At 44.3% G+C, this 24,932-nt stretch overlaps 3 protein-coding genes across 5 annotated transcripts in view; all 3 read right to left on the bottom strand.

The window, feature by feature from the left end:
• The window catches only part of LOC101941509 (protocadherin alpha-C2), a 316,181-nt gene that overhangs the window by 270,815 nt on the left and 20,434 nt on the right, over nt 1-24,932 (bottom strand). For 2 of the 3 annotated variants that reach the window (XM_065554819.1, XM_065554816.1), the window contains exon 1: nt 4,952-7,505. The exons of the other annotated variant lie outside the window; for it this stretch is intronic. In XM_065554819.1, coding sequence (XP_065410891.1) covers nt 4,952-7,321 — 2,370 coding nt within the window. In that variant the 5' untranslated portion in view covers nt 7,322-7,505. Of the gene's footprint in view, nt 1-4,951; nt 7,506-24,932 lie in introns of those variants that run through there. 3 annotated transcript variants of the gene reach the window in all.
• The window catches only part of LOC103306249 (protocadherin alpha-8-like), a 307,323-nt gene that overhangs the window by 270,815 nt on the left and 11,576 nt on the right, over nt 1-24,932 (bottom strand).
• On the bottom strand, nt 19,392-24,257 carry LOC122172211 (protocadherin alpha-8-like). Its single transcript, XM_065554813.1, has 2 exons — nt 23,709-24,257; nt 19,392-21,197 (listed from the first exon to the last, which is right to left on the bottom strand). Exons 1-2 carry the CDS (start codon nt 24,187-24,189, stop codon nt 19,921-19,923), a joined length of 1,758 nt encoding a protein of 585 aa, XP_065410885.1. The 5' UTR covers nt 24,190-24,257; the 3' UTR covers nt 19,392-19,920.

Consider the following 24,932-nt stretch of genomic DNA (forward strand, 5'->3'; position numbering starts at 1 on the left):
GGGAACTAAAAATACTATATTCAGTCCAGATCCAAAAGAACGCTCAGATTCTCCTATCATTAGATATGAGAAAAAGCCTTTGACAGGGTTGAATTGAATTACTTAAATACAACAGGTTTCAGAGTAGCAGCCGTGTTAGTCTGTATCCGCAAAAAGAACAGGAGTACTTGTGGCTCTAAGGTGCCACAAGTACTCCTGTTCTTTTTTAAATACAACACTGTGCCCCAGGATATGGCTCTGAATTTATGACGCAAAGAGAAACATTATATCACCCCAGCCAATAGTTCTTATAAAATGATGCAGCTCTAATACCTTCTCTTTTCAAAGAGGAATAAGGCAAGGATGTAAAGCATACTAATGAATTTAATATAGACAATAAAGACAATGGGGGAAATGGAAAATTATTTTAAAAGGGACAAGGAAGATATGGCTTTACAAACATTCTATATGTTTAAAAATCTGCTACTGCGCATTACATTTTAAAACTATTGTTGGAGGCTGCACAGGAGGCAGACAATGAGAGAGGGGCTGCAAGGAGCAGCCAATCAGGGCTGAGCTGTCCCATATAAGACGGGCTGCAGAGCAGAAAGGCTTCAGAAGCTGTCTGGAACTCCAGCAGGGAATATCAGGCTCCTAGCAGGAGGAAGGAGTGCCAGCACCCTGGACAGAGCAGTGCTGCCAGAAGGGACTAAGGAAGCTAGAGAGAGCTCCTGGCTAGCTGCTAAGACTGGCAGACTGAAGTCCTGAGGTAAGGGCAAAGAAGGTGCTATACGCTGCGGGGAAGGGAGGAGGGATAGGTCAGTGGTTTGAGCATTGGCCTACTAACCCCAGGGTGGTGAGTTCAATCCTTGAGGGGGCCATTTAGGGATCTGGGCCAAAAATCTATCTGGGGATTGGTCCTGCTTTGAGCAGGGGGTTGGACTAGATGACCTCCTGAGGTCCCTTCCAACCCTGATATTCTATGATTCTATGATAAGTGGCCCAGGGAAATGAACTGAGGAGTCAGAGGGGATGCAGCAAGTGGCAGCCATCTACAGGGTGCCTGGGCTGGGACCCAGAGTAGTGGGTGGGCCCAAGTCTCCTCCACCCTCACCGCTCCCATTCTGAGGCACCTATCCATTCCCATTCATTGTATAGGGAGTTTGCATGCCTAAATCTGGCTTTGTGCATCCCAGCAATTTTCTAGGTACCATGACACTCAGCATCACAACACCTATGTCCTTTAATGAATCTAGCTCCAAGAGTCTACAAGGGACAAGAATTATAGTAGGCAAAATAAAGATATTTGCAATGACGGTAGGGTTACTGACATATAGGTTTTCTCTTGCAACCTTAATTCAGCCCCCTTGTGCATAAGCTATTTTTCCTCAGGAGCCCTGATTCAGCGCATACTGAATGGGTAGCTATTCAATATTATTTTTTTCATCATCATTCAATGTGTGGTGCCATGCATTATGTAATACACACCATCCAAACCCTGCACTGAATACAGAATTATTAATTTCCTGTTCTCATAGTAGTATATTAATTCTTTACAAACACTACTGAATTTATTTTTACAACACCCCTGTGAGGCAAGGTGGTATTATTATCCCCATTCACACATGAGGAAATGAGGCTCAGAGATGAAATCCAAAATTGTTAAAAGGATCAACTAATTTGGGTGCCCATCTGAGAAGCCTATGGCCATATCTTCAGAGTACATAATCATTTTTATAGCACTTTATATGTTTGGAACAGAGCTTCCACAGACTTCAGATATAGTTAGTGGTCGGTACTTCTGCAAGTCAGAGCCCAGATGTATCAAGTTGGGTATCCAGAAAAAGAGGAATATACATTGTCCACTTGCATAAATTTAGATTTATGTAGCTTGCCCAGCATCACAGAGGAACTCTGTGGCAGAGACATGCACATAATCCAGTTCTCTAAGGTGGCATTCAACTGCCTTAACTACAAAACCATCCTTTCTCTTTCTGCAGTTCTCTGCCTCATTCACCATATACCTTCCAGCTTCTGCAACAAATGAGGTTGGGTTCCTACAGAAAACATACTCATTCACTACACAACCTTGATTCATTCCTAGAGAACAGTCTGTCCTGTGCACTGAACAAGATAGGGGTCCTATGGAAAATAGTGTGTGTATATAGTTCATGTAATTATATACTATACCATAATGCATACCCATGAGGGGGCCGAGTTAAGATTCTTTGGGCAACCTTAATTCTGACAGTTCATAACTTTTGAATAACTGACATTTCTACCTTAATTTTATTTTAACGTAGGTCCTTTTAATGTCATTTCTTAAGATTTTTAAAAAACTTAAAAATTTAAATACAAATGTTTCATCATGTAAAACCATATTGACCCCCAAAATGGGTCATCCACAGGTTTAGGATCTTTAGATCCACAACACAGGCCCCTACCAACAGAGTAACTGGTGTAGTAGAAGGCTGAGAAGGTTTCACAGCTACGTACTAGATAACAAAGAAATGCTGGGTTCAATTCCAGGTTCTGAAGGGTAGTGTGTTCTAGTACTTAGACCCTTCTGCCTTTGGCCCCACTCAAGCCTCTTTCTGTCCTCTTCTGCCCCTCTCCTCAGCACCTACTCATATAGCCTGTCTATTGATATCCCTGTCTCCTGATCATCCATCTCCTGCCCCTATGTCCCTGTCTTGCCCCTCACTCCTTTCTTCCCCTGGCTCTTGCCTGTGTTCCCCCCTCCTTGATCATCTTCTATCACCTACATGGATCCTGCTTTTCCCCTCCTCCCTGCTCCTATCACACTCCCTCCTAGCTAAGGTTGCTACCTCTGAGGTACAGAAAAATGGGACATCCAGGATGATGCTCAGTCCATAAAACTGGACAGCCGGCAGTGTGGACTAAGCACGCTTACAGATTTTTGGGAAAGCTACTTCAAAAAAGGATGGGGGGAATTCTGGTAAACACTGGGCAGGTTGCAACCGTACCCCTAGCTCCTGCTCCCTCCCTTTGTTCCTTCCTCTCAGCCTTCTGCTCCCTCCCCCTGCTCCTATCCCTGTCTATCCACAGCAACTGTCCTAACTCCCATTCCTCTCAGAGGCCCTTAACCCCCACTCACACACACTCCTGCATCCCTTCCTCCCATCCCCCTCTTTACCCCTCTGCATTTTAATCAGGGTGTTTCATCCTTTTCCCCCACTCTGCCTGAGACCACAGGATACACTGTCTCCCTGATCTCAGTTCCTGTGCCCACCACCACAGTGTTCCACAGCCACCAACAGGAGGAATTACTAGAAAAGGCCTACGCAGTCCCTGCATTCCTGGGATGGAGCATGCTTAATCACTCTGTGGGGAAGTTGTGTGTACTCCAATTGGCATGTAAAATCTGAAAGGGGATAAAGCATGCTCAGTACATATGGACTCTTCAGAGAATTTAGCTGCCAAATTCCAACCACTCTCTATTGAGCATGTGCTATTTGAGATTGTTCAAAAAATTAAAACTTCACTAAATTATGGTGAATTTTCATGGAGATAGCCAAAGGAAAATCCCAGATACAAATTTCAAGCCCCTGCATCAAAGAATAGCAGTGTAAGAACTGCTTGACAAAATACTTGTAAAAACTTTTTTTAATTTAGACAAAATATAATTTCCCCCCTTACCTCATTGTCAGAAACAGATAAAAACTTTTGGCTGAAATTTTTGAAAAAAGAAAAAATCATGTGATGCAGATATTCACCATGGTAAATTTCACTCTGAATATTTAAGCTTGGGAAAATATTAAGCGACTGAAAAGAAATATGTGAGGCAACCTTAATTATAGGCATGACCAGTACATGTATCACCTATAACACACTAAAAAAAAAATTAGTTTCACTTGTCTTCAAAGAAGGATTACACTATTATGTGAAGAAGAATATCCAAAGTTATAATACTGAACATTAAAACAGAGATTTTGAGAGATATAAAGCCCTGGATTTATTTTCCAGGATTATTTTGATGACAATTAAGCCACTGATTAAAATTTTCCAAAAAAAATATGTAAATAAACATAATTTGGAGGGGAACAACATAAGAACACAAGAACATAAGAATGGCCATACTGGGTCAGACCAAAGATCCATCCAGCCCAGTATCCTGTCTGCCGACAGTGGCCAATGCCAGGTGCACCAGAGGGAATGAACCTAACAGGTAATGATCAAGTGATCTCTCTCCTACCATTCAACTCCACCCTCTGACAAACAGAGGCTAGGGACACCATTCCTTACCCATCCTGGCTAATAGCCATTAACGGATTTAACCTCCATGAATTTCTCCAGTTCTCTTTTAAGCGCTGTTATAGTCCTAGCCTTCACAACCTCCTCAGGCAAGGAGTTCCGCAAGTTGACTGTGTGCTGTGTGCAGAAGAACTTCCTTTTATTTGTTTTAAACCTGCTGCCCATTAAGTTCATTTGGTGGCCCCTAGTTCTTATATTATGGGAACAAGTAAATAACTTTTCCCTATTTACTTTCTCCACATCACTCATTATTTTATATACCTCTATCATATCCCCCCTTTTCGCCTTTTGTCCAAGCTGAAAAGTCCTAGCCTCTTTAATCTCTCCTCATATGGGACCTGTTCCAAACCCCGAATCATTTTAGTTGCCCTTCTCTGAACCTTTTCTAATGCGAGTATATCTTTTTTTGAGATGAGGAGACCACATCAGTATTCAAGATGTGGGCGTACCATGGCTTTATATAAGGGCAATAAGATATTCTCCGTCTTATTCTCTATCCCCTTTTTAATAATTCCTAAAATCCTGGTTGCTCTTTTGACCGCCGCTGCACACTACGCGGATGTCTTCAGAGAACTATCACTCTTCAGAGAACTATGACTCTTCAGAGAACTATACCAAGGGAAAATGTCATCAAATAATAAGACATAATTACAGAAAAATATAAACAAGGCATACATATCCCACAATAGAAACTCACCGTTCCATTCTCATTTGGTGTGAACTCGGATTCTATCTTCTTCTCCCCATTCTCGGTAGAGTGAGGGAAGTTGGGGCTGAAAACCATGAGGTCATTCTTGGCGGTGCCTTCCCCTACACACAAGTTCCGGCTCTGGCGCTGGGAATAGGACCAACTCCCCACTTCGCTCGAGCACACCACGGTGGCTTTCCCAGGCCCGCACATCACTTCCGGACCCGGGTGGCATCTCAGGCCAACGTACACGACAATCACCAGCACAAACAGCCCGGACACCGAGCAAATGCCGATCATTAAAGACACGTTTATGTCAACCAAGGGCCCTTCGCTCCTGCCCCTTTGCCTCGAGTCCCATTTCACAGCCTGGGGACTCTCCCCCAGGGACAGGCTGACAGTGGCTGTCGCTGACAGCGCCGGCTCCCCATGGTCCTTCACCAGGATCACGAGTCTCTGGCTGGGGCCGTCCGCCTCCTCCAAGGCCCGTGTGGTGCTGATCTCCCCGCTGTACACACCCACCCGGAAAGGCCCCGCAGCCCTGGGCTCCTGCACTTCGTAGCGAAGCCACGCGTTGTAGCCGGAATCCGCATCCACCGCTCGGATCTTGCCCACCACGTGCCCTGCGCCGGCCGACAGCGGAACCAGCTCGGGCCCTGGCGAGCCGCGGCCGGAGCCAGCCGGGGACACTGCGGGCGCGTTGTCATTTTCATCCAGGACAAAGACCTGCACAGTCACGTTCCCGCACAACGACGGGAACCCGGCGTCCCTCGCGCTCACCTGGAACTGCAGCACTTGCAGCTCCTCGTAGTCAAAGGGCTGCAGGGCATAGATGTGCCCGCTCTCCGAGTGCACCGAGATGTAGCTGGACAGGGGCTGCTCTCCCACACTTCGCTCTACCACCGAGTAGCTCACAAAGGCGTTTTCCCTCAGGTCCGGGTCCGAGGCCGACACGGTGAAAAGATGGGCCCCGGGCGGGTTGTTTTCCTTCACAAACACCGTGTAAACGGGCTGAGGGAAAGCAGGGGCGTTATCGTTCACATCCGCGATCGGCACCAAAATGCTGCTACTGGCCGAGAGAGACGGGGTCCCTTCGTCTCTGGCTGTCACCAGGATCTTATATTCAGACACTCGCTCCCGATCCACGGCCTCCGCCAGCACCAGCGAGTGATAATTCTTAAAGGTGGAGACGAGCCGAAAGGGCAGGTTCGGGGGGATGGAGCAGGTGACTTTGCCGTTGACTCCGGAGTCCCGGTCAGAGACGCTAATAAGAGCCACCACTGTCCCCGGGGCAGCGTCCTCCGGAACCGGCAGAGAAAGGGAAGTCACGGCCAGCTTAGGGATGTTATCGTTCACGTCTAACACTTCCACCAAAACTTTGCTGTGTCCCACCAACGGTGCGTGTCCTTTATCAATAGCTTCCACTTGAATTTCATATATGTTCTGAGATTCAAAATCCATATTTCCTTTCACTCTTATTTCGCCAGTGTTAATATCTAGGCTAAAAATGTCTTTTATTTTGGTAGACATGCGGTTATTAAATGAATAGAAAACGTCTTTATTGATTCCCTCATCTAAATCTGTGGCGTTGAGTTTGATAGCTAATGTCCCATTGGCAGCATTTTCATATAAACTCACCTCATAAACTGTCTTATCAAATACAGGGGCGTTATCATTGGCATCCAGCACAGTGATCACCAGCTGAACTGAACCCGTCAGCTCCGGTTTGCCCCCATCAGTGGCCGTGAGTAATAAACGATGCTCAGGGGTTTCCTCTCTGTCCAGAGCTTTCTTTAAAACAAGCACTAAAGATTTACTTTGATCATTTTTTCTTTGCACATCTAGAGTGAAATGTTCACTTGGGCTGAGTTTATAGGTTAGCAGAGAGTTTGTACCAATATCTGCGTCAGATGCGCCCTCTAGTGGGAAACTCGAGTCTGAGAGTCTGGATTCTGCAATAATGAAATTATCTTCATTTACCGAAAAAACAGGAGCATTGTCGTTTATATCCTGTATCTCCACTTCCACGTGAAATATCCTCAGGGGTTTGTCCACTATCACCTCCAGGTCAATGGCGCACAGGGGGCTCTGGCCGCACAGCTCTTCCCTGTCTATTCGCGAATTAACAAACAAAACGCCGTTCTGCAAATTTACCTCGAAATAGTCTCTCCTGCCGTTGGAGACCATCCGGAACATCCGAGACACCAGCTCCGCCACCTCGACCCCCAGGTCCTGGGCCAGGCGGCCCACAAAGGTGCCGTGTTTGGATTCCTCCGGCACGGAATAACGGACCTGGCCGCTGCCCACCTCCCAGGCCGTGTGTAACAGAACCAACCGCAGCAGCTGCCTGGTTACCAGGGAGTCTCGCCGTAGAGCCATTGCGGACGTAGGATGCTTCTTCTTTGTAAAATGTTACTGCTTTATATCTCGCAAATGTAGAAAATTATTTTAAATATGTGCCAAAATATTATCATTTAATGCTTTAAATGCAGTCAGTTTTCCTCCAGTATTATTCCGCCATCTTCTTGAGCTTTATTCACACTGCTCTAAATCAGGCTGGCGCTGTGTTTTTCTCTATTTAAGGAAATACCTTTTTAAGTAGACAGCGACACCTTGTGACTGAAATGGAGTACCACACTATGCAATACCACACTATTTTTTTTCATAGTTGTTCGTTAATATTTTTATTCTCTGTCCATGGGCACTGGTTACAATTGTGTCTCAGTCTTCAAATGCAGTTCTTGCATAAGGTGATCTTTTCTGATATTACGGAAAATTATATTCAAGTAAAATATTTATATCTGAAGACACGTTAAATAGCTATTTAAAATAACGGTGTCTAGAAACAGCTGGGATTTGTTGATTGATTGATTGTCTGACTTGATATTTTAGGTGATAATCTGAGGACATATGACATGCGTTTTAGAAGTTTCCATTTCTTAATAAATGCATCTAGGAAATTAATCAATTTTTATTGGAATATGTTTCCTATCTTATAAAACTCTAATTTTCAGAAAAACGTAGAAAATACAATCTTCTCGTTATCAAGTTACAGTGAGCTCACTAGATATATGTAAAGATAATACATAACTATGTGTAATCATCTAACTTATGTAAAGGTAGAAGAGAGGGGTTTTTTTTAGCAATGGGTCAACGAAAGGGACAGGAAAAATGGCCTCAGAGTTTCTCTAAAGAAGGCAATACTAAGAAGCTCCGTAGTCAAGTGTTTCAAGGTCAAGTGTTTCACTGTGGCTCTGAATGATAGAATATCTCTTCAGTTACAAGTCATAATCTATATGAATAGGATACTATTCCTTTAAATAGTTTGTGATCCCTCTAAGGGCGCTTATTGTGTTCTATATTTTGAGAAACTGCTAGAAACCAGCCAGAGATGGTATGTAGTTAGGAGTTCCATGTTTATGTATTTAGTACACACTTTTATCTGGTCTTTAACTATGCCCTTGTGGTTTTTCTTACTAGTTTTGTTGTACAAAGAACAAAAGTCATAACATAAATCATGTGAGATGAACAGCAGGCCTTAGGAGAGGAGGAAGACGTAGTTTGAACTGTAGTTACCTGCTTTAATATCTCATATATTGCTTTTCTTCTGTTTTCTCCTCTGGATGGTTTATCTGTTTTCTGTTACTCTGTGCTTTTTAAAGTTGCTCTGCAAAATGTTTAGGCAACATTTCCATTTCTAACTTTCTGTTAGTGATTGCGTCAAGAGATATTGAAGTGCATGCAAACTGGAAATTAGTTATACAGAAAAAACACACACATTCATCCCACACATAGTACAATTAAGGGAGGTTATTTTCACATTCGGATACCTAGATTCTGAAACTCTATTGAGTCAGTCATCTCTCTCAATAAATGACACATGTATATGTGATGGTGTGATGTAGTATAGGGATTTTTATCATCAACAATTTGAGATGGTCTCTTGACAGCCGTGACTGAGTCCGCAGAAAACATTTGAAGTGGTCACAGAGAAATTTATTTATCACATAGTTCTACATTTTATCGCATATATATCACCATAATATCCGTGGCTTGTGTGTACCTATGTAAATATATTACCTGAATTCAGCCTCCAAAGTTCTGCCGCCATTAACTTAATTAACTTTTTTTAACCATTTCCAAACATATGCTAATGGAATGAAGTCTTAAAATTGTTTAATTTAGTTTTTTCTCTCTCTCTGAATAACTGGTAGTGTGGAAACAGGAAACCGTTTTCTTTTTTAAAAAAAAGTCTTAATTCCTTCCTGTTTATGTCCTAGTCCTAGAGTCTGGAAAGATTGGAATCTCTTTCTCTCCGCGTCCCCAAATCAGAAAGTACCAGTGGTTACTTTAACAGTTAACTATTCCCTGCAATGCTTCTTCGTGGCTCTTAAAAGCAGTAGAGGCTCCAATGAGAATCCCTTCCAAGTCCCTCTGGCCATTTTCTGACACACACAACTCTTTTCTTCACAAGAACCGCTTTCCCTCATCCCTTTTATTCTTTGGGAATTGCTCCCTCCGTTCAGAGGACCAGGGGGGTCCTTAGCTGTGGGAATCCCAGTTTCTCTAGCAGTTGGAGATCTGATCTGATTTCCACTTCCTCAGTACTACTACTGTATCCGCGCCCCTGTGCAGGACACAGCTTCTGAGGAGGTAACTATGAGAAAATCCTCATTCAGTCGCTTGTTTTGGTTATTTTCCTATTCCCACGACCATTAAAAATGATCTTTTCTCTCAAATATTGCTGGTGTGGGGATGTCATGAATACGTTACGCTTTGGTAAGGGTTTGCACAAACTGTTGCTTAATGACAGCTGATTGTGCGTGTCAAGATGAGAGGGGAAGTATCTTCCGTAGTATGCAAGGAATTCTACTATGTCGAAGAAGCTGTCATGTATAGAAGACTCCATTCTGGGGGGTAGGAGTAGAAAGTCATTATTCGCTGGTTTAGCTTTGAGTTAGTACATATTCTAAAAGTAAATCACTGCTTAACCCAGCTACTATTTTCTGTTGTGGATAAAACCCAGAAACGAGCATTAGTCTAGAACTAGGCGTGTTCCTTCCATTAGTAGCTTGGGTGCTCTCAGTCAAGTTCCTCTTAGAAGTTGTGACTGCTCTGTTGCAATGTATTTACAACCCCACTGTTTAATTTAGAGCTAATTTCTTATTAGCCTTTCTGTAAAACAGAATTTCTATATGGAGCTTTCCTAGACCATTGCAGCGAAATAAACAATGCAATTTAAATGACATAGATTCTCTGGTAGATGCATCTGCACTGAAGATATTTATTTTGTTTCCTTCAATATCGGATTGTTCCGCTTACACTGAAACATTATTCTGGTTCTCACTAATTACTGCGTATTTTGTAAATAATCTAAATGTTATAGTGATGGGGAAACCGGCTGAATAACCTAAGATAAAATAAAAGGGAAAGAGAACATTCAGATTAATATCTATCCATTCCTATAATCCGATTTTACTTCTTGTTTACTATCAAGTAGAAAAAAAGGTGATCATTCCTGTAATCCATGGACTCTATAGTTAAAATGAAACCTCCACTTACTTGCTATCTCCTTCTTGGGTGGCAAGTATGATATCAATGACTCATGTTCAAAAATCAATCCCTAAAATTTCAGTGTTTAAAATTAGACTGACCAGCAAAAAAATAATTTAAGAAATGAAAGCCAAAATAGGGGAAAGTACAGGTTAAAGAATATTTAGATACCTTAGATAATTCAAGTCGGCAGGGCCTGATGAAATTCATCCTAGGGTACTTAAGGAACTAGCTGAAGTTCCCAGAAGACTGAAGGAGGGCAAACACAGTACCTATCTTTAAAAGGGGGAACAAAGAGGACCAGCGAATTTTAGAAGAGTCAGCCTAACTTCAATACAGTTATTATTATTATTATTAAACAGTGAATTTGTAAGCACCTGGAGGATAATAGGGTTGTAAGGAATGGCCTGCATGGATTTGTAAAGAACAAATCATGCCAAACCAATCTAATTGCTTCTTTGAGGATTTACTGGCCTAATGCATAGGGAGGAAGAAGCAGGTTACATATTAGGAAAAACTTTCTAACTATAAGAGTAGTTAAGCTCTGGAACAGGCTTCCAAGGGAGGTTGTGAAATCCCCATAATTGGAAGTTTTAAAAAACAAGTTAGGGATGTGTTCACTTGGCTCACCATAGCACAGGGGCCTGGACTTGATGACTTCTGGAGGTCCTTCCAGTTTCAGCCCTACATTTATATGATTATGCTACAAATAACCATTATTGTTATCTTCATCACCAGGACTCCTGGTACAGTCAAGGAACTATGATGTGATTGGAATAACAGAGACTTGGTGGGATAACTCACATGACTGGAGTACTGTCATGGATGGATACAAACTGTTCAGGAAGGACAGGCAGGGCAGAAAAGGTGGGGGAGTTGAATTTTATGTAAGAGAGGAGTATGACTGCTCAGAGCTCCGGTATGAAACTGCAGAAAAACCTGAGAGTCTCTGGATTAAGTTTATAAGTGTGAGCAACAAGGGTGATGTCATGGTGGGAATCTGCTATAGACCACCAGACCAGGGGGATGAGGTGGATGAGGCTTTCTTCCGGCAACTAGCAGAAGTTACTAGATCGCAGGCCCTGGTTCTCATGGGAGACTTCAATCACCCTGATATCTGCTGGGAGAGCAATACAGCGGTGCACAGACAATTCAGGAAGTTTTTGGAAAGTGTAGGGGACAATTTCCTGGTGCAAGTGCTGGAGGAACCAACTAGGGGCAGAGCTCTTCTAGACCTGCTGCTCACAAACCGGGAAGAATTAGTAGGGGAAGCAAAAGTGGATGGGAACCTGGGCGGCAGTGACCATGAGATGGTCAAGTTCAGGATCCTGACACAAGGAAGAAAGGAGAGCAGCAGAATACGGACCCTGGACTTCAGAAAAGCAGACTTTGACTCCCTCAGGGAACTGATGGGCAGGATCCCCTGGGAGAATAACATGAGGGGGAAAGGAGTCCAGGAAATCTGGCTGTATTTTTAAGAATCCTTATTGAGGTTGCAGGAAAAAAACATCCCGATATGTAGAAAGAATAGTAAATATGGCAGGTGACCAGCTTGGCTTAACAGTGAAATCCTTGCTGATCTTAAACGCAAAAAATAAGCTTACAAGAAGTGCAAGATTGGACAAATGACCAGGGAGGAGTATACAAATATTGCTCAGGGATGCAGGAGTGAAATCAGGAAGGCCAAATCACACTTGGAGTTGCAGCTAGCAAGAGATGTTAAGAGTAACAAGAAGGGTTACTTCAGGTATGTTAGCAACAAGAAGAAAGTCAAGGAAAGTGTGGGCTCCTCACTGAATGAGGGAGGCAATCTAGTGAGAGAGGATGTGGAAAAAGCTACTGTACTCAACGCTTTTTTTGCCTCTGTCTTCACAAATAAGGTCAGCTCCCAAACTGCTGCACTGGGCAGCACAGCATGGGGAGGAGGTGACCAGTCCTCTGTGCAGAAAGAAGTGGTTCGGGACTACTTAGAAAAACTGGACAAGCGCAAGTCCATGGGGCCGGATGCGCTGCATCCAAGAGTGCTAAAGGAATTGGCGGATGTGATTGCAGAGCCATTGGTAATTATCTTTGAAAACTCATGGCGATCGGGGGAGGTCCCGGATGACTGGAAAAAAGCTAATGTAGTGCCCATCTTTTAAAAAGGGAAGAAGGAGGATCCGGGGAACTACAGGCCAGTCAGCCTCACCTCAGCCCCTGGAAAAATCATGGAGCAGGTCCTCAAGGAATCAATTCTGAAGCACTTAGAGGAGAGGAAAGTGATCAGGAACAGTCAGCATGGATTCACCAAGGGCAAGTCATGCCTGACTAACCTAACTGCCTTCTATGAGGAGATAACAGGGTCTGTGGATGAGGGGAAAGCAGTGGATGTGTTATTCCTTGACTTCAGCAAAGCTTTTGATACTGTCTCCCACAGTATTCTTGCCGGCAAGTTAAAGAAGTATGGGCTGGATGAATGGACTATAAGGTGGATAGAAAGCTGGCTAGATCATCGGGCTCAACGGGTAGTGATCAATGCCTCCATGTCTAATTGGCAGCCGGTTTCAAGCGGAGTGCCCCAAGGGTCGGTCCTGGGGCCGGTTTTGTTCAATATCTTCATTAATGATCTGGAGGATGGCATGGACTGCACTCTCAGCAAGTTTGCAGATGACACTAAACTGGGAGGAGTGGTAGATACACTGGAGGGTAGGGATAGGATACAGAGGGACCTAGACAAATTAGAGGATTGGGCCAAAAGAAATATGATGAGGTTCAACAAGGACAAGTGCAGAGTCCTGCACTTAGGATGGAAGAATCCCATTCACTCTTACAGACTGGGGACCGAATGGCTAGGAAGCAGTTCTGCAGAAAAGGACCTAGGGATTACAGTGGACGAGAAGCTGGATATGAATCAACAGTGTGCCCTTGTTGCCAAGAAGGCTAATGGCATTTTGAGCTGTATAAGTAGGGGCATTGCCAGCAGATCAAGGGACGTGATCATTCACCTCTATTCGACATTGGTGAGGCCTCATCTGGAGTACTGTGTCCAGTTTTGGGCCCCACACTACAAGAAGGATGTGGAAAAATTGGAAAGAGTCCAGCAAAAGGCAACAAAAATGATTAGGGGGCTGGAGCACATGACTTATGAAGAGAGGCTGAGGGAACTGGGATTGTTTAGTCTGCAGAAGAGAATAATGAGGCGGGATTTGATAGCTGCTTTCAACTACCTGAAAGGGGGTTCCAAAGAGGATGGATCTAGACTGTTCTCAGTGATACCTGATGACAGAACAAGGAGTAATGGTCTCAAGTTGCAGTGGGGGAGGTTTAGGTTGGATATTAGGAAAAACTTTTTCACTAGGAGGGTGGTGAAGCACTGGAATGGGTTACCTAGGGAAGTGGTGGAATCTCCTTTCTTAGAGGTTTTTAAGGTCAGGCTTGACAAAGCCCTGGCTGGGATGATTTAGTTGGGAACTGGTCCTGGTTTGAGCAGGGGGTTGGACTAGATGACCTCCTGAGGTCCCTTCCAACCCTGATATTCTATGATTCTATGACTCGGCATTTCTGAAATATCTTCTCTTGCACTATACATAATAAAAAGGCATTAAGTATATAACCCTCCTCCTTCAAGACATAAGCAACCAACAACTGTCCTGGATTAAGAAGAAGCTTCCAACAGGCATGCTAGTGTTTATCATTGGAATTTTACACTTTCTTCAAGACATCTACTAGTATGCTACAGTGACAGTCATTGGTGTAAGGCAGTTCCTATGCTTCAAAAAAATAAGGTGAAAAATAATCATAATATTATATTTATGAATCAATAATTACAAACTGTACTTCCCAGGATATGAGTTATTCCTAATAAAGCCAATAGGAGTTCATTGTTTCTTATAGATAGAGGATGGGGCCATTGGAATGCCTAATTACATTGGATTTACACAAGTGTAATCAAGATAAGGTCCTCTCTTTCTCTTCACAATTACTTCTTCCCACTACATCAGTAGCTGAAATTTCTGAAATCTAAACCCATAAACTTTTAGAAGTTCCTAATGTCCATTTACCAGATCCTACCATCTCCAATGAATATATATTTAGCAATTGCATTCAGGAGGACAGTTGAAATTCAATGCTTTGGCCTAACACTTAAAACTACTTTTCACCATACAATATTATACAGTTGCCTTTACCTTAGTGTTGAGAAAAAGAAACACCGTCCACCATTGATTCCAAACTCTCATCACTGACAGGAATACTTGTCTCATTGTGAGAATTTTGCTACAAAATTGGGAAAATAGGAGATGGCAACATTTATTGTTCCTCCAATTGACTGTAGGACACTGAAAAAATTTGAATGTTTGTATTCCTAACAGGAGCCTTCATCTTCCTTCTGAGCTACAGTGTCTCCAATTCTTCGTTTTAACTAAGACTAAAATTAAGTCAGGGACTGAAGGAAAAACAACCATGCTTTCATTAAGGGATGGAAAAGGAAATCAAGCATCTATTTTCAGATTAATAAAATCGAACTGGAACACTCCTTGAAAGTGACAGTCTGTTCAAAATAATAAATAAATAAAATCTAGCAGATCTAACAACTCACAATCAGAGCTAATTTTTCAGAAATTTAAATATATGCAGCTGTTGCACGCTTTCAGTTATTAAGAATCAAACCACACAGAGGCTGAAATCTATGTCAGCTCGAAATCAGTGCCAAATAAAAAGTGTGATTTTCCTGCAGACTTTAACTAAAAACACTCCCGGGGTTACTTACTGATTAAAATTAAAGGGTATCATTAAAAAGATAAAATATCTTTAAAATATTAATTTACATTATGAAAAACAATCTATCCAGGCCTCAGGACTGAACCCTCCCCTTAAATTTCACCAAAGCTTCAAATCATTAATCAAAAATACAGAAATCACTATTAAGCATCATTCATTCCGTGTGAAACCGTTAGATATGTCCTTAAAAAAACATCGATTACTTTCAAATATCTTTATTTTAAAAGCCATCTCAAATAACCATTTATACAAAAAGCAGACGAGATACTATCACTGTCCTCTCTGAGAGACTACTCATAACATTCCATCCAGAGACTTACCTGTCCTGCATCATTCGCGATGAGCTCCTGCTGTTTCTCCTCCCCATTTTCCAAAGAGTTAGGGAAGTTGGGGCTGAAAACCATGAGATCATTCTTGGCGGTACCTTCCCCTACACACAAGTTCCGGCTCTGGCGCTGGGAATAGGACCAACTCCCCACTTCGCTCGAGCACACCACGGTGGCTTTCCCAGGCTCGCACATCACTTCCGGACTCGGGTGGCATCTGAGGCCAACGTACACGACAATCACCAGCACAAACAGCCCGGACACCGAGCAAATGGCGATCATTAAAGACACGTTTATGTCAACCAAGGGCCCTTCGCTCCCGCCCCTTTGCTTCGAATCCCATTTCACAGCCTGGGGACTCTCCATCAGGGACAGGCTGACAGTGGCTGTCGCTGACAGCGCCGGCTCCCCGTGGTCCTTCACGAGGATCACGAGTCTCTGGCTGGGGCCGTCCGCTTCCTCCAAGGCCCGCGTGGTGCTGATCTCCCCGCTGTACACACCCACCCGGAAAGGCCCCGCAGCCCTGGACTCCTGCAGTTCGTAGCGAAGCCACGCGTTGTAGCCGGAATCCGCATCCACCGCTCGGATCTTGCCCACCACGTGCCCTGCGCCGGCCGACAGCGGAACCAGCTCGGGCCCTGGCGAGCCGCGGCCGGAGCCAGCCGGGGACACTGCGGGCGCGTTGTCATTTTCATCCAGGACAAAGACCTGCACAGTCACGTTCCCGCACAACGACGGGAACCCGGCGTCCCTCGCGCTCACCTGGAACTGCAGCACTTGCAGCTCCTCGTAGTCAAAGGGCTGCAGGGCATAGATGTGCCCGCTCTCCGAGTGCACCGAGATGTAGCTGGACAGGGGCTGCTCTCCCACACTTCGCTCCACCACCGAGTAGCTCACAAAGGCGTTTTCCCTCAGGTCCGGGTCCGAGGCAGACACGGTGATGAGATGGGCCCCGGGCGGGTTGTTTTCCTTCACAAACACCGTGTAAACGGGCTGAGGGAAAGCAGGGGCGTTATCGTTCACATCCGCGATCGGCACCAAAATGCTGCTACTGGCCGAGAGAGACGGGGTCCCTTCGTCTCTGGCTGTCACCAGGATCTTATATTCAGACACTCGCTCCCGATCCACGGCCTCCGCCAGCACCAGCGAGTGATAATTCTTAAAGGTGGAGACGAGCCGAAAGGGCAGGTTCGGGGGGATGGAGCAGGTGACTTTGCCGTTGACTCCGGAGTCCCGGTCAGAGACGCTAATAAGAGCCACCACTGTCCCCGGGGGAGCGTCCTCCGGAACCGGTAGAGAAAGGGAAGTCATGGCCAGCTCAGGGATGTTATCGTTCACGTCTATAACGTCTATCAAAATTTTGCAATGGCCAGCCAGTGGCAGATTCCCTTTATCCTTCGCCTCAACTCGAATTTCATATACACTGTGCACTTCAAAATCAATTTCTCCTTTAACTCTGATCTCACCAGTATTTGAATTTATACTGAACAAGTCTCTTCCACTAGGGGGAAGATGACTAATGAAGGAATAGGAAATATCCTTATTAGTTCCCTCATCCAAATCTGTGGCGTTGAGGGTCATCACTAGTGCACCATTAGCTGTATTTTCCAATAATTTTATTTCGTAGACTGACTTATTAAATACAGGCGCATTATCATTAGCATCCAGGACAGTGATGAGGAGCTGAACTGAACCCGTCAGCTCCGGTTTACCCCCATCAGTGGCGGTGAGTAATAAATGATGCATAGAGGCTTCCTCTCTATTCAGTGGTTTCTTTAAAACCATATCGGCAGATGTGATTTGATCATTTTTCGTTTGCAAGTCTAGAGTGTAATGTTCATTTGGGCTGAGTTTATAGGTTAGCAGAGAGTTTGTACCAATATCTGCGTCAGATGCGCCCTCTAGTGGGAATCGAGAGCCCGGCAATCTAGATTCTGCAATAAATATATTTAAGTCATTTGCCGAAAAAACAGGAGCATTGTCATTTATATCCTGTATCTCTATTTCAATGTGAAATATCCTCAGGGGTTTGTCCACTATCACCTCCAGGTCAATGGCGCACAGGGGGCTCTGGCCGCACAGCTCTTCCCTGTCTACTCGCGAATTAACAAACAAAACGCCGTTCTGCAAATTTACCTCAAAATAGTCTCTCCTGCTGTTGGAGACCATCCGGAACATCCGAGGCACCAGCTCCGCCACCTCCAGCCCCAGGTCCTGGGCCAGGCGGCCCACAAAGGTGCCGTGTTTGGATTCCTCCGGCACGGAATAACGGACCTGGCCGCTGCCCACTTCCCAGGCCGTGTGTAACAGAACCAACCGCAGCAGCTGCCTGGTTACCAGGGAGTCTCGCCGGAAAACTGCCATCGCGAACGTGGAATGTTTCGGATTCAAATCTGATTAACTAATTACTAGCCGTTCTATATAATATTTTTGAGCTACCCTGGAGTACTGTCACAATGAATTCCAGCCGCTCTTGTCGCATCCAGTATGATTCAGTTATTCTGAGGCTGGGGCAGCCAGTGTTTTCTTCCTCCAAGGGTGGAGCTATGTTTTCATTTTCCAGGGATAACGCGGTTTTTTAGTAGACAGCGCCACAATGTGGTACATGTGAGTCACAGCAACAAATTATTTTTTCGTATTTATATTTAATTCATCATTAAGAATAAATATTTTCATGTTACTTATATCTAAAATAATCTGATTTCTGATCATTCTCATATTATATCTGTGCATAGGAAAATCTGAATGAATGATGCTGTAATAACCGGTGATAGACTGAAGGAACTTTCCTTCCCCAATAAAACAAATATTGAAATATTTAACTGTAAAGCAGATATAAATGTAAAATGATAATATCTATTTTATATTTTTCCTCCATCTCTAATACTCAGAGTGTCCACTTTTTATTGATAGAAATGGGAAATGCGGCTGCCACAATCATCTCAGTTAACATTTGAAAAAATTACTTTGCTAATGATTCTGGCCTTTTCTTTACAAAGAGATTTGAGTTCTGACGTTTGAAAACAGGAGTTCCCTACACTTCGTTTCGCTTTTGAAACCCTCCCTAACTTGCTCTATCCTACCTCATGGGTCCTTTGAAACTCTCGCCTTTTCTCCTCCCCACTCCTTCTGCTCCTTTAGGGCCTGATTCAAACCTCAGTGAAACACCACTGACGTAAGAATAAGATTCTTTCACTCAGGGCCGGCTTTAGGCCGATTCCCCCGAATCGGGCACTGCGCCCCGCGCCTAAGAGGGCCCCCCACCCAGCCAGAGCGCGGCAATCGCCGCGACCCCACTCCTCCCAGCGGAGCGCGGCAAGCCCTGTGGCCCCGCTCCCTCGGCCGGAGCGCCTGCCCGAGCGCTTCAAGTCCCGCGGCCCTGCTACCCCGGTCAGAGCGCGGCAAGCACTGCCGCCCCCTTCCCCCAGCCAGAGAGCGGGCAGACAGCTCTAAGCACGCGGCCCCGGCCAGAGCACTGCAAGGCCGCGGCTCCGCTCCCGCGGCCGGAGCGCGGCAAGATCCCGCGGCCCTCTACCCCTGCCGGAGCGCGGCAATCCGAAGTGCCGCCGAAGTCTGGGAGCGCCGCCCGGTGAGTACAAGACCCACGAATCCGGCCCGCACTTGCTAAAGCCGGCCCTGCTTTCACTAATTTTAATAAGCTTTGGTTCAGGCCCTATTTCCTCGCATTCCGTCCGCAATCTTACCTCCCCAGCTCTATCCTTTTGGAACAGTCTTTTATATATGTCTGCCCAAACGACTCTCCAGCTCTAAAATCTCATCTATAACATTTTTCTCTTTACTTTTTAATTTCTCTTTCTTTTTTCTATTATTTATTATTTAACTCCGTAGTCGTATAATTTACCGTAACCCTGTAAAATGCTTTGGGGCACACGAAGATAAATGCAGTGGAAAATAAAATGTTCTTCTATTGTTTCCTGGGTTGCTGTTTATCATTTATTGAGCCAGTGTCCAGCATTTGTCAGTAGAAGGAACAAGAATTTTAATGGAGAGTAAAATTTGTTACCAACAGCTAAACTGTGAAACAACTAAGTTTTCCCTTTTAAAAAGATCAGTTTCGATTCCTACTAATAACAAGTCACTTTTAAATAGAAGTGCAGCTGGTACCAACAACAGATCAGTTTAATAAAAGAAGATGAAATATATTTATCTATATTTTATACTATGCCCAACGCCATGGTATCTAAGCGCCTTACAAAACTGATATGTGTGAGTGGATTACAGGCAGCTCTCATATGTTGTTTCTCTTCCTTGTCCAGGGATACCTAGGATCAAATTCACGTTTCTCTTCTTTTCTTTGTATTCTTGTCATTCCTTGTATTTCTATTCCTCTTCCGACAGCGGAACCAGCTCGGGCCCTGGCGAGCCGCGGCCGGAGCCAGCCGGGGACACTGCGGGCGCGTTGTCATTTTCATCCAGGACAAAGAGCTGCACAGTCACGTTCCCGCACAACGACGGGAACCCGGCGTCCCTCGCGCTCACCTGGAACTGCAGCACTTGCAGCTCCTCGTAGTCAAAGGGCTGCAAGGCATAGATGTGCCCGCTCTCCGAGTGCACCGAGAAGTAGCCGGACAAGGACTGCTCTACCACACTTCGCTCTACCACCGAGTAGTTCACAAAGGCGTTTTCCCTCAGGGCCGGGTCCGAGGCCGACACGGTGAAGAGATGGGCCCCGGGCGGGTTGTTTTCCTTCACGAACACCGAGTAAACGGGCTGTGCGAAAGCGGGGGCGTTATCGTTCACATCCGCGATCGGCACCAAAATGCTACTGCTAGCCGAGAGAGACGGGGCCCCTTCGTCTCTGGCTGTCACCAGGATCTTATATTCAGACACTCGCTCCCGATCCACGGCCTCCGCCAGCACCAGCGAGTGATAATTCTTAAAGGTGGAGACGAGCTGAAAGGGCAGGTTCGGGGGGATGGAGCAGGTGACTTTGCCGTTGTCTCCCGAGTCCCGGTCAGAGACGCTAATAAGAGCCAGCACTGTCCCCGGGGGAGCGTCCTCTGGAACCGGCAGAGAATGAGACGTTATTGTTAACTCAGGGGCATTATCGTTAATATCCAAAATTTCCACCAAAACATTGCAATGTCCAGCCAAAGGAAACGGGCTTTTATCTCTGGCTTCCACTCGAATTTCATACATGGTTTTGACTTCATAATCGACTTCTCCTTTAAGTCGGATCTCACTAGTATAAGCATCAATGCTGAATATTTTTCTCACACTGAATGGGAGATCACTAAAGGAGTATGAAATGTCTTTATTAATTCCTTCGTCCAAGTCCGTCGCATTAAGTGTAATGACTAACGTTCCATGACCTGCATTTTCTAACGAACTCACCTCATAAACAGATTGGTTAAATATAGGCGCGTTATCATTCGCATCCAGCACAGTGATCACCAGCTGAACTGTGCCTGTGAGCCCCGGTTTGCCCCCGTCAGTGGAGGTGAACAATAAACGATGCTCAGGAATTTCCTCTCTGTCCAGAGATTTCTTAAGCACAAGTTCCGCCAATGTACTGTGGTAATTTTTTACTTGCACATCTAAAGTGAAATAATTATTTAGGCTGAGTTTATAGGTTCGCAGAGAGTTTGTACCAATATGGAAGAGGTGGATGAGGCTTTTTTTAAGCAACTAACAAAATCATCCAAAGCCCAAGATTTGGTGGTGATGGGGGACTTCAACTATCCGGATATATGTTGGCAAAATAACACAGCGGGGCACAGACTATCCAACAAATTCTTGGACTGCATTGCAGACAACTTTTTATTTCAGAAGGTTGAAAAAGCTACTAGGGGGGAAGCTGTTCTAGACTTGATTTTAACAAATAGGGAGGAACTCATTGAGAATTTGAAAGTAGAAGGCAGCTTGGGTGAAAGTGATCATGAAATCATAGAGTTTGCAATTCTAAGGAAGGGTAAAAAGGAGAACAGCAAAATAGAGACAATGGATTTCAGGAAGGCAGATTTTGGTAAGCTCAGAGAGCTGATAGGTAAGGTCCCATGGGAATCACGACTGAAGGGAAAAACAACTGAGGAGAGTTGGCAGTTTTTCAAAGGGACACTATTAAGGGCTCAAAAGCAAGCTATTCCGCTGGTTAGGAAAGACAGAAAATGTGGCAAAAGACCACCTTGGCTTAACCACGAGATCTTGCATGATCTAAAAAATAAAAAGGAGTCCTATAAAAAATGGAAACTAGGACAGATTACAAAGGATGAATATAGGCAAACAACACAGGAATGCAGGGGCAAGATTAGAAAGGCAAAGGCACAAAATGAGCTCAAACTAGCTACGGGAATAAAGGGAAACAAGAAGACTTTTTATCAATAAATTAGAAGCAAGAGTAAGACCAAAGACAGGGTAGGCCCACTGCTTAGTGAAGAGGGAGAAACAGTAACAGGAAACTTGGAAATGGCAGAGATGCTTAATGACTTCTTTGTTTCAGTCTTCACCGAGAAGTCTGAAGGAATGCCTAACATAGTGAATGCTAATGGGAAGGGGGTAGGTTTAGCAGATAAAATAAAAAAAGAACAAGTTAAAAATCACTTAGAAAAGTTAGATGCCTGCAAGTCACCAGGGCCTGATGAAATGCATCCTAGAATACTCAAGGAGCTAATAAAGGAGGTATCTGAGCCTCTAGCTATTATCTTTGGAAAATCATGGGAGACGGGAGAGATTCCAGAAGACTGGAAAAGGGCAAATATAGTGCCCATCTATAAAAAGGGAAATAAAAACAACCCAGGAAACTACAGACCAGTTAGTTTAACTTCTGTGCCAGGGAAGATAATGGAGCAAGTAATTAAGGAAATCATCTGCAAACACTTGGAAGGTGGTAAGGTGATAGGGAACAGCCAGCATGGATTTGTGAAGAACAAATCATGTCAAACCAATCTGATAGCTTTCTTTGATAGGATAACGAGCCTTGTGGATAAGGGTGAAGCTGTGGATGTGGTATACCTAGACTTTAGTAAGGCATTTGATATAGTCTCGCATGATATTCTTACTGATAAACTAGGCAAATACAATTTAGAGGGGGTTACTATAAGGTGGGTGCATAACTGGCTGGATAACCGTACTCAGAGAGTTGTTATTAATGGTTCCCAATCCTGCTGGAAAGGCATAACGAGTGGGGTACCGCAGGGGTCTGTTTTGGGACCAGCTCTGTTCAATATCTTCATCAACGACTTAGATATTGGCATAGAAAGTACGCTTATTAAGTTTGCGGATGATACCAAACTGGGAGGGATTGCAACTGCTTTGGAGGACAGGGTCATAATTCAAAATGATCTGGACAAATTGGAGAAATGGTCTGAGTTAAACAGGATGAAGTTTAACAAAGACAAATGCAAAGTGCTCCACTTAGGAAGGAAAAATCAGTTTCACACATACAGAATGGGAAGAGACTGTCTAGGAAGGAGTACGGCAGAAAGGGATCTAGGGGTTATAGTGGACCACAAGCTAAATATGAGTCAACAGTGTGATGCTGTTGCAAAAAAAGCAAACATGATTCTGGGATGTATTAACAGGTGTGTTGTGAGCAAGACACAAGAAGTCATTCTTCCGCTCTATTCTGCTCTGGTTAGGCCTCAGCTGGAGTATTGTGTCCAGTTCTGGGCACCGCATTTTAAAAAAGATGTGGAGAAATTGGAAAGGGTCCAGAGAAGAGCAACAAGAATGATTAAAGGTCTTGAGAACATGACCTATGAAGAAAGGCTGAAAGAATTGGGTTTGTTTAGTTTGGAAAAGAGAAGACTGAGAGGGGACATGATAGCAGTTTTCAGGTATTTAAAAGGGTGTCATAAGGAGGAGGGAGAAAACCTGTTCATCTTAGCCTCTAAGGATAGAACAAGAAGCAATGGGTTTAAACTGCAGCAAGGGAGGTCTAGGTTGGACATTAGGAAAAAGTTCCTAACTGTCAGGGTGGTTAAACACTGGAATAAATTGCCTAGGGAGGTTGTGGAATCTCCATCTCTGGAGATATTTAAGAGTAGGTTAGATAAAAGTCTATCAGGGATGGTCTAGACAGTATTTGGTCCTGCCATGGGGGCAGGGGACTGGACTCGATGACCTCTCCAGGTCCCTTCCAGTCCTAGAATCTATGAATATATGAATATCTGCATCAGACGCGCCCTCTAGTGGGAATCGCGAACCCGACAGTCTCGATTCTGAGATAACTAGATTTTGCGCTTGTACCAAGAAAACAGGAGCATTTTCATTTATATCCTGTATCTCCACTTCCACGTGAAATATCCTTAGGGGTTTGTCCACTATCACCTCCAGGTCAATGGCGCACAGGGGGCTCTGGCCGCACAGCTCTTCCCTGTCTACTCGCGAATTAACAAACAAAACGCCGTTCTGCAAATTTACCTCAAAATAGTCTCTCCTGTCTTTGGAGACCATCCGGAACATCCGAGGCACCAGCTCCGCCACCTCCAGCCCCAGGTCCTGGGCCAGGCGGCCCACAAAGGTGCCGTGTTTGGAGTCCTTCGGCACGGAATAACGGACCTGGCCGCTGCCCACCTCCCAGGCCGTGTGTAACAGAACCAACCGCAGCAGCTGCCTGGTTACCAGGGCGTCTCGCCGGAGAAGAGCCATCGCGGACACGGGGCGGTGTCAGTGACTGTTTGAGAGATAAAATTCCTAGGTCTTTAACAGAAAATAAATATTCTTAAATATCCTGCCGTGTCTTTGTGCAAATTTAATCCGGTGTCAGGCAATCCTGCCGAATCTGTTGTTTGCTGCAAATTACAGCACAGTCCGAAGAGGCACAGTCCGAAATTTTCCGTTTTTTTTTTTAAATATATCTTCCTTCTGTTGTTCATAAATTAAGAAAATCTCTTGAAAACTTTCACACGTATGTTTTAAATCATGAAATAAATTCCATTTGACTCCGGCATTATTCAGCAGATCTCAGGCTGTGAGAGACTGGATACAAAGCAAGGTGGAGCTCTGTTTTTCCTTTTTTTTATGAAGTCAACAGCGACATCCTGTGACTAAAACGTGTAAATGCTAAATGGGGCGGGGGGGTAAAATATTTTCCTACTGCACTACTCCTGCGCCGACCTTTATCAAATTTCTTCAAAAAAAGTATTTTCTTTGAAGATGGCAAAATTTTTAAAAATATCCACAGTTAAATGAGCGACATCTGAACATTCATTAAATTTCCTTCCTTCCTTTTCTTCAATTTTAGATACTAATGGGTGTATGTTTTTATTTTCGATTTAAATTTAAGGAAATAGGACTCGACTTTTATTTACTTTAGGTTAGTGACAACGTTGTGATTTATTACGTGGAGCAGAGTGTTTATGATCATATTTTTCTGTCTTCCTCGATGTATT

Source organism: Chrysemys picta, chromosome 8 (assembly GCF_011386835.1).
Source record: "Chrysemys picta bellii isolate R12L10 chromosome 8, ASM1138683v2, whole genome shotgun sequence".
In the NCBI taxonomy this organism is placed as follows: domain Eukaryota; kingdom Metazoa; phylum Chordata; order Testudines; family Emydidae; genus Chrysemys; species Chrysemys picta.

Excerpts from the sequence above, each read along its gene's own strand:
- LOC122172211 (XM_065554813.1), bottom strand. The coding sequence starts at position 24,189 with ATGGCTCTTCTCCGGCGAGACGCCCTGGTAACCAGGCAGCTGCTGCGG. Across the intron at positions 21,198-23,708 it reads AGAGGGCGCGTCTGATGCAG|ATATTGGTACAAACTCTCTG; the intron begins ATATTCATATAT and ends TCCACCTCTTCC.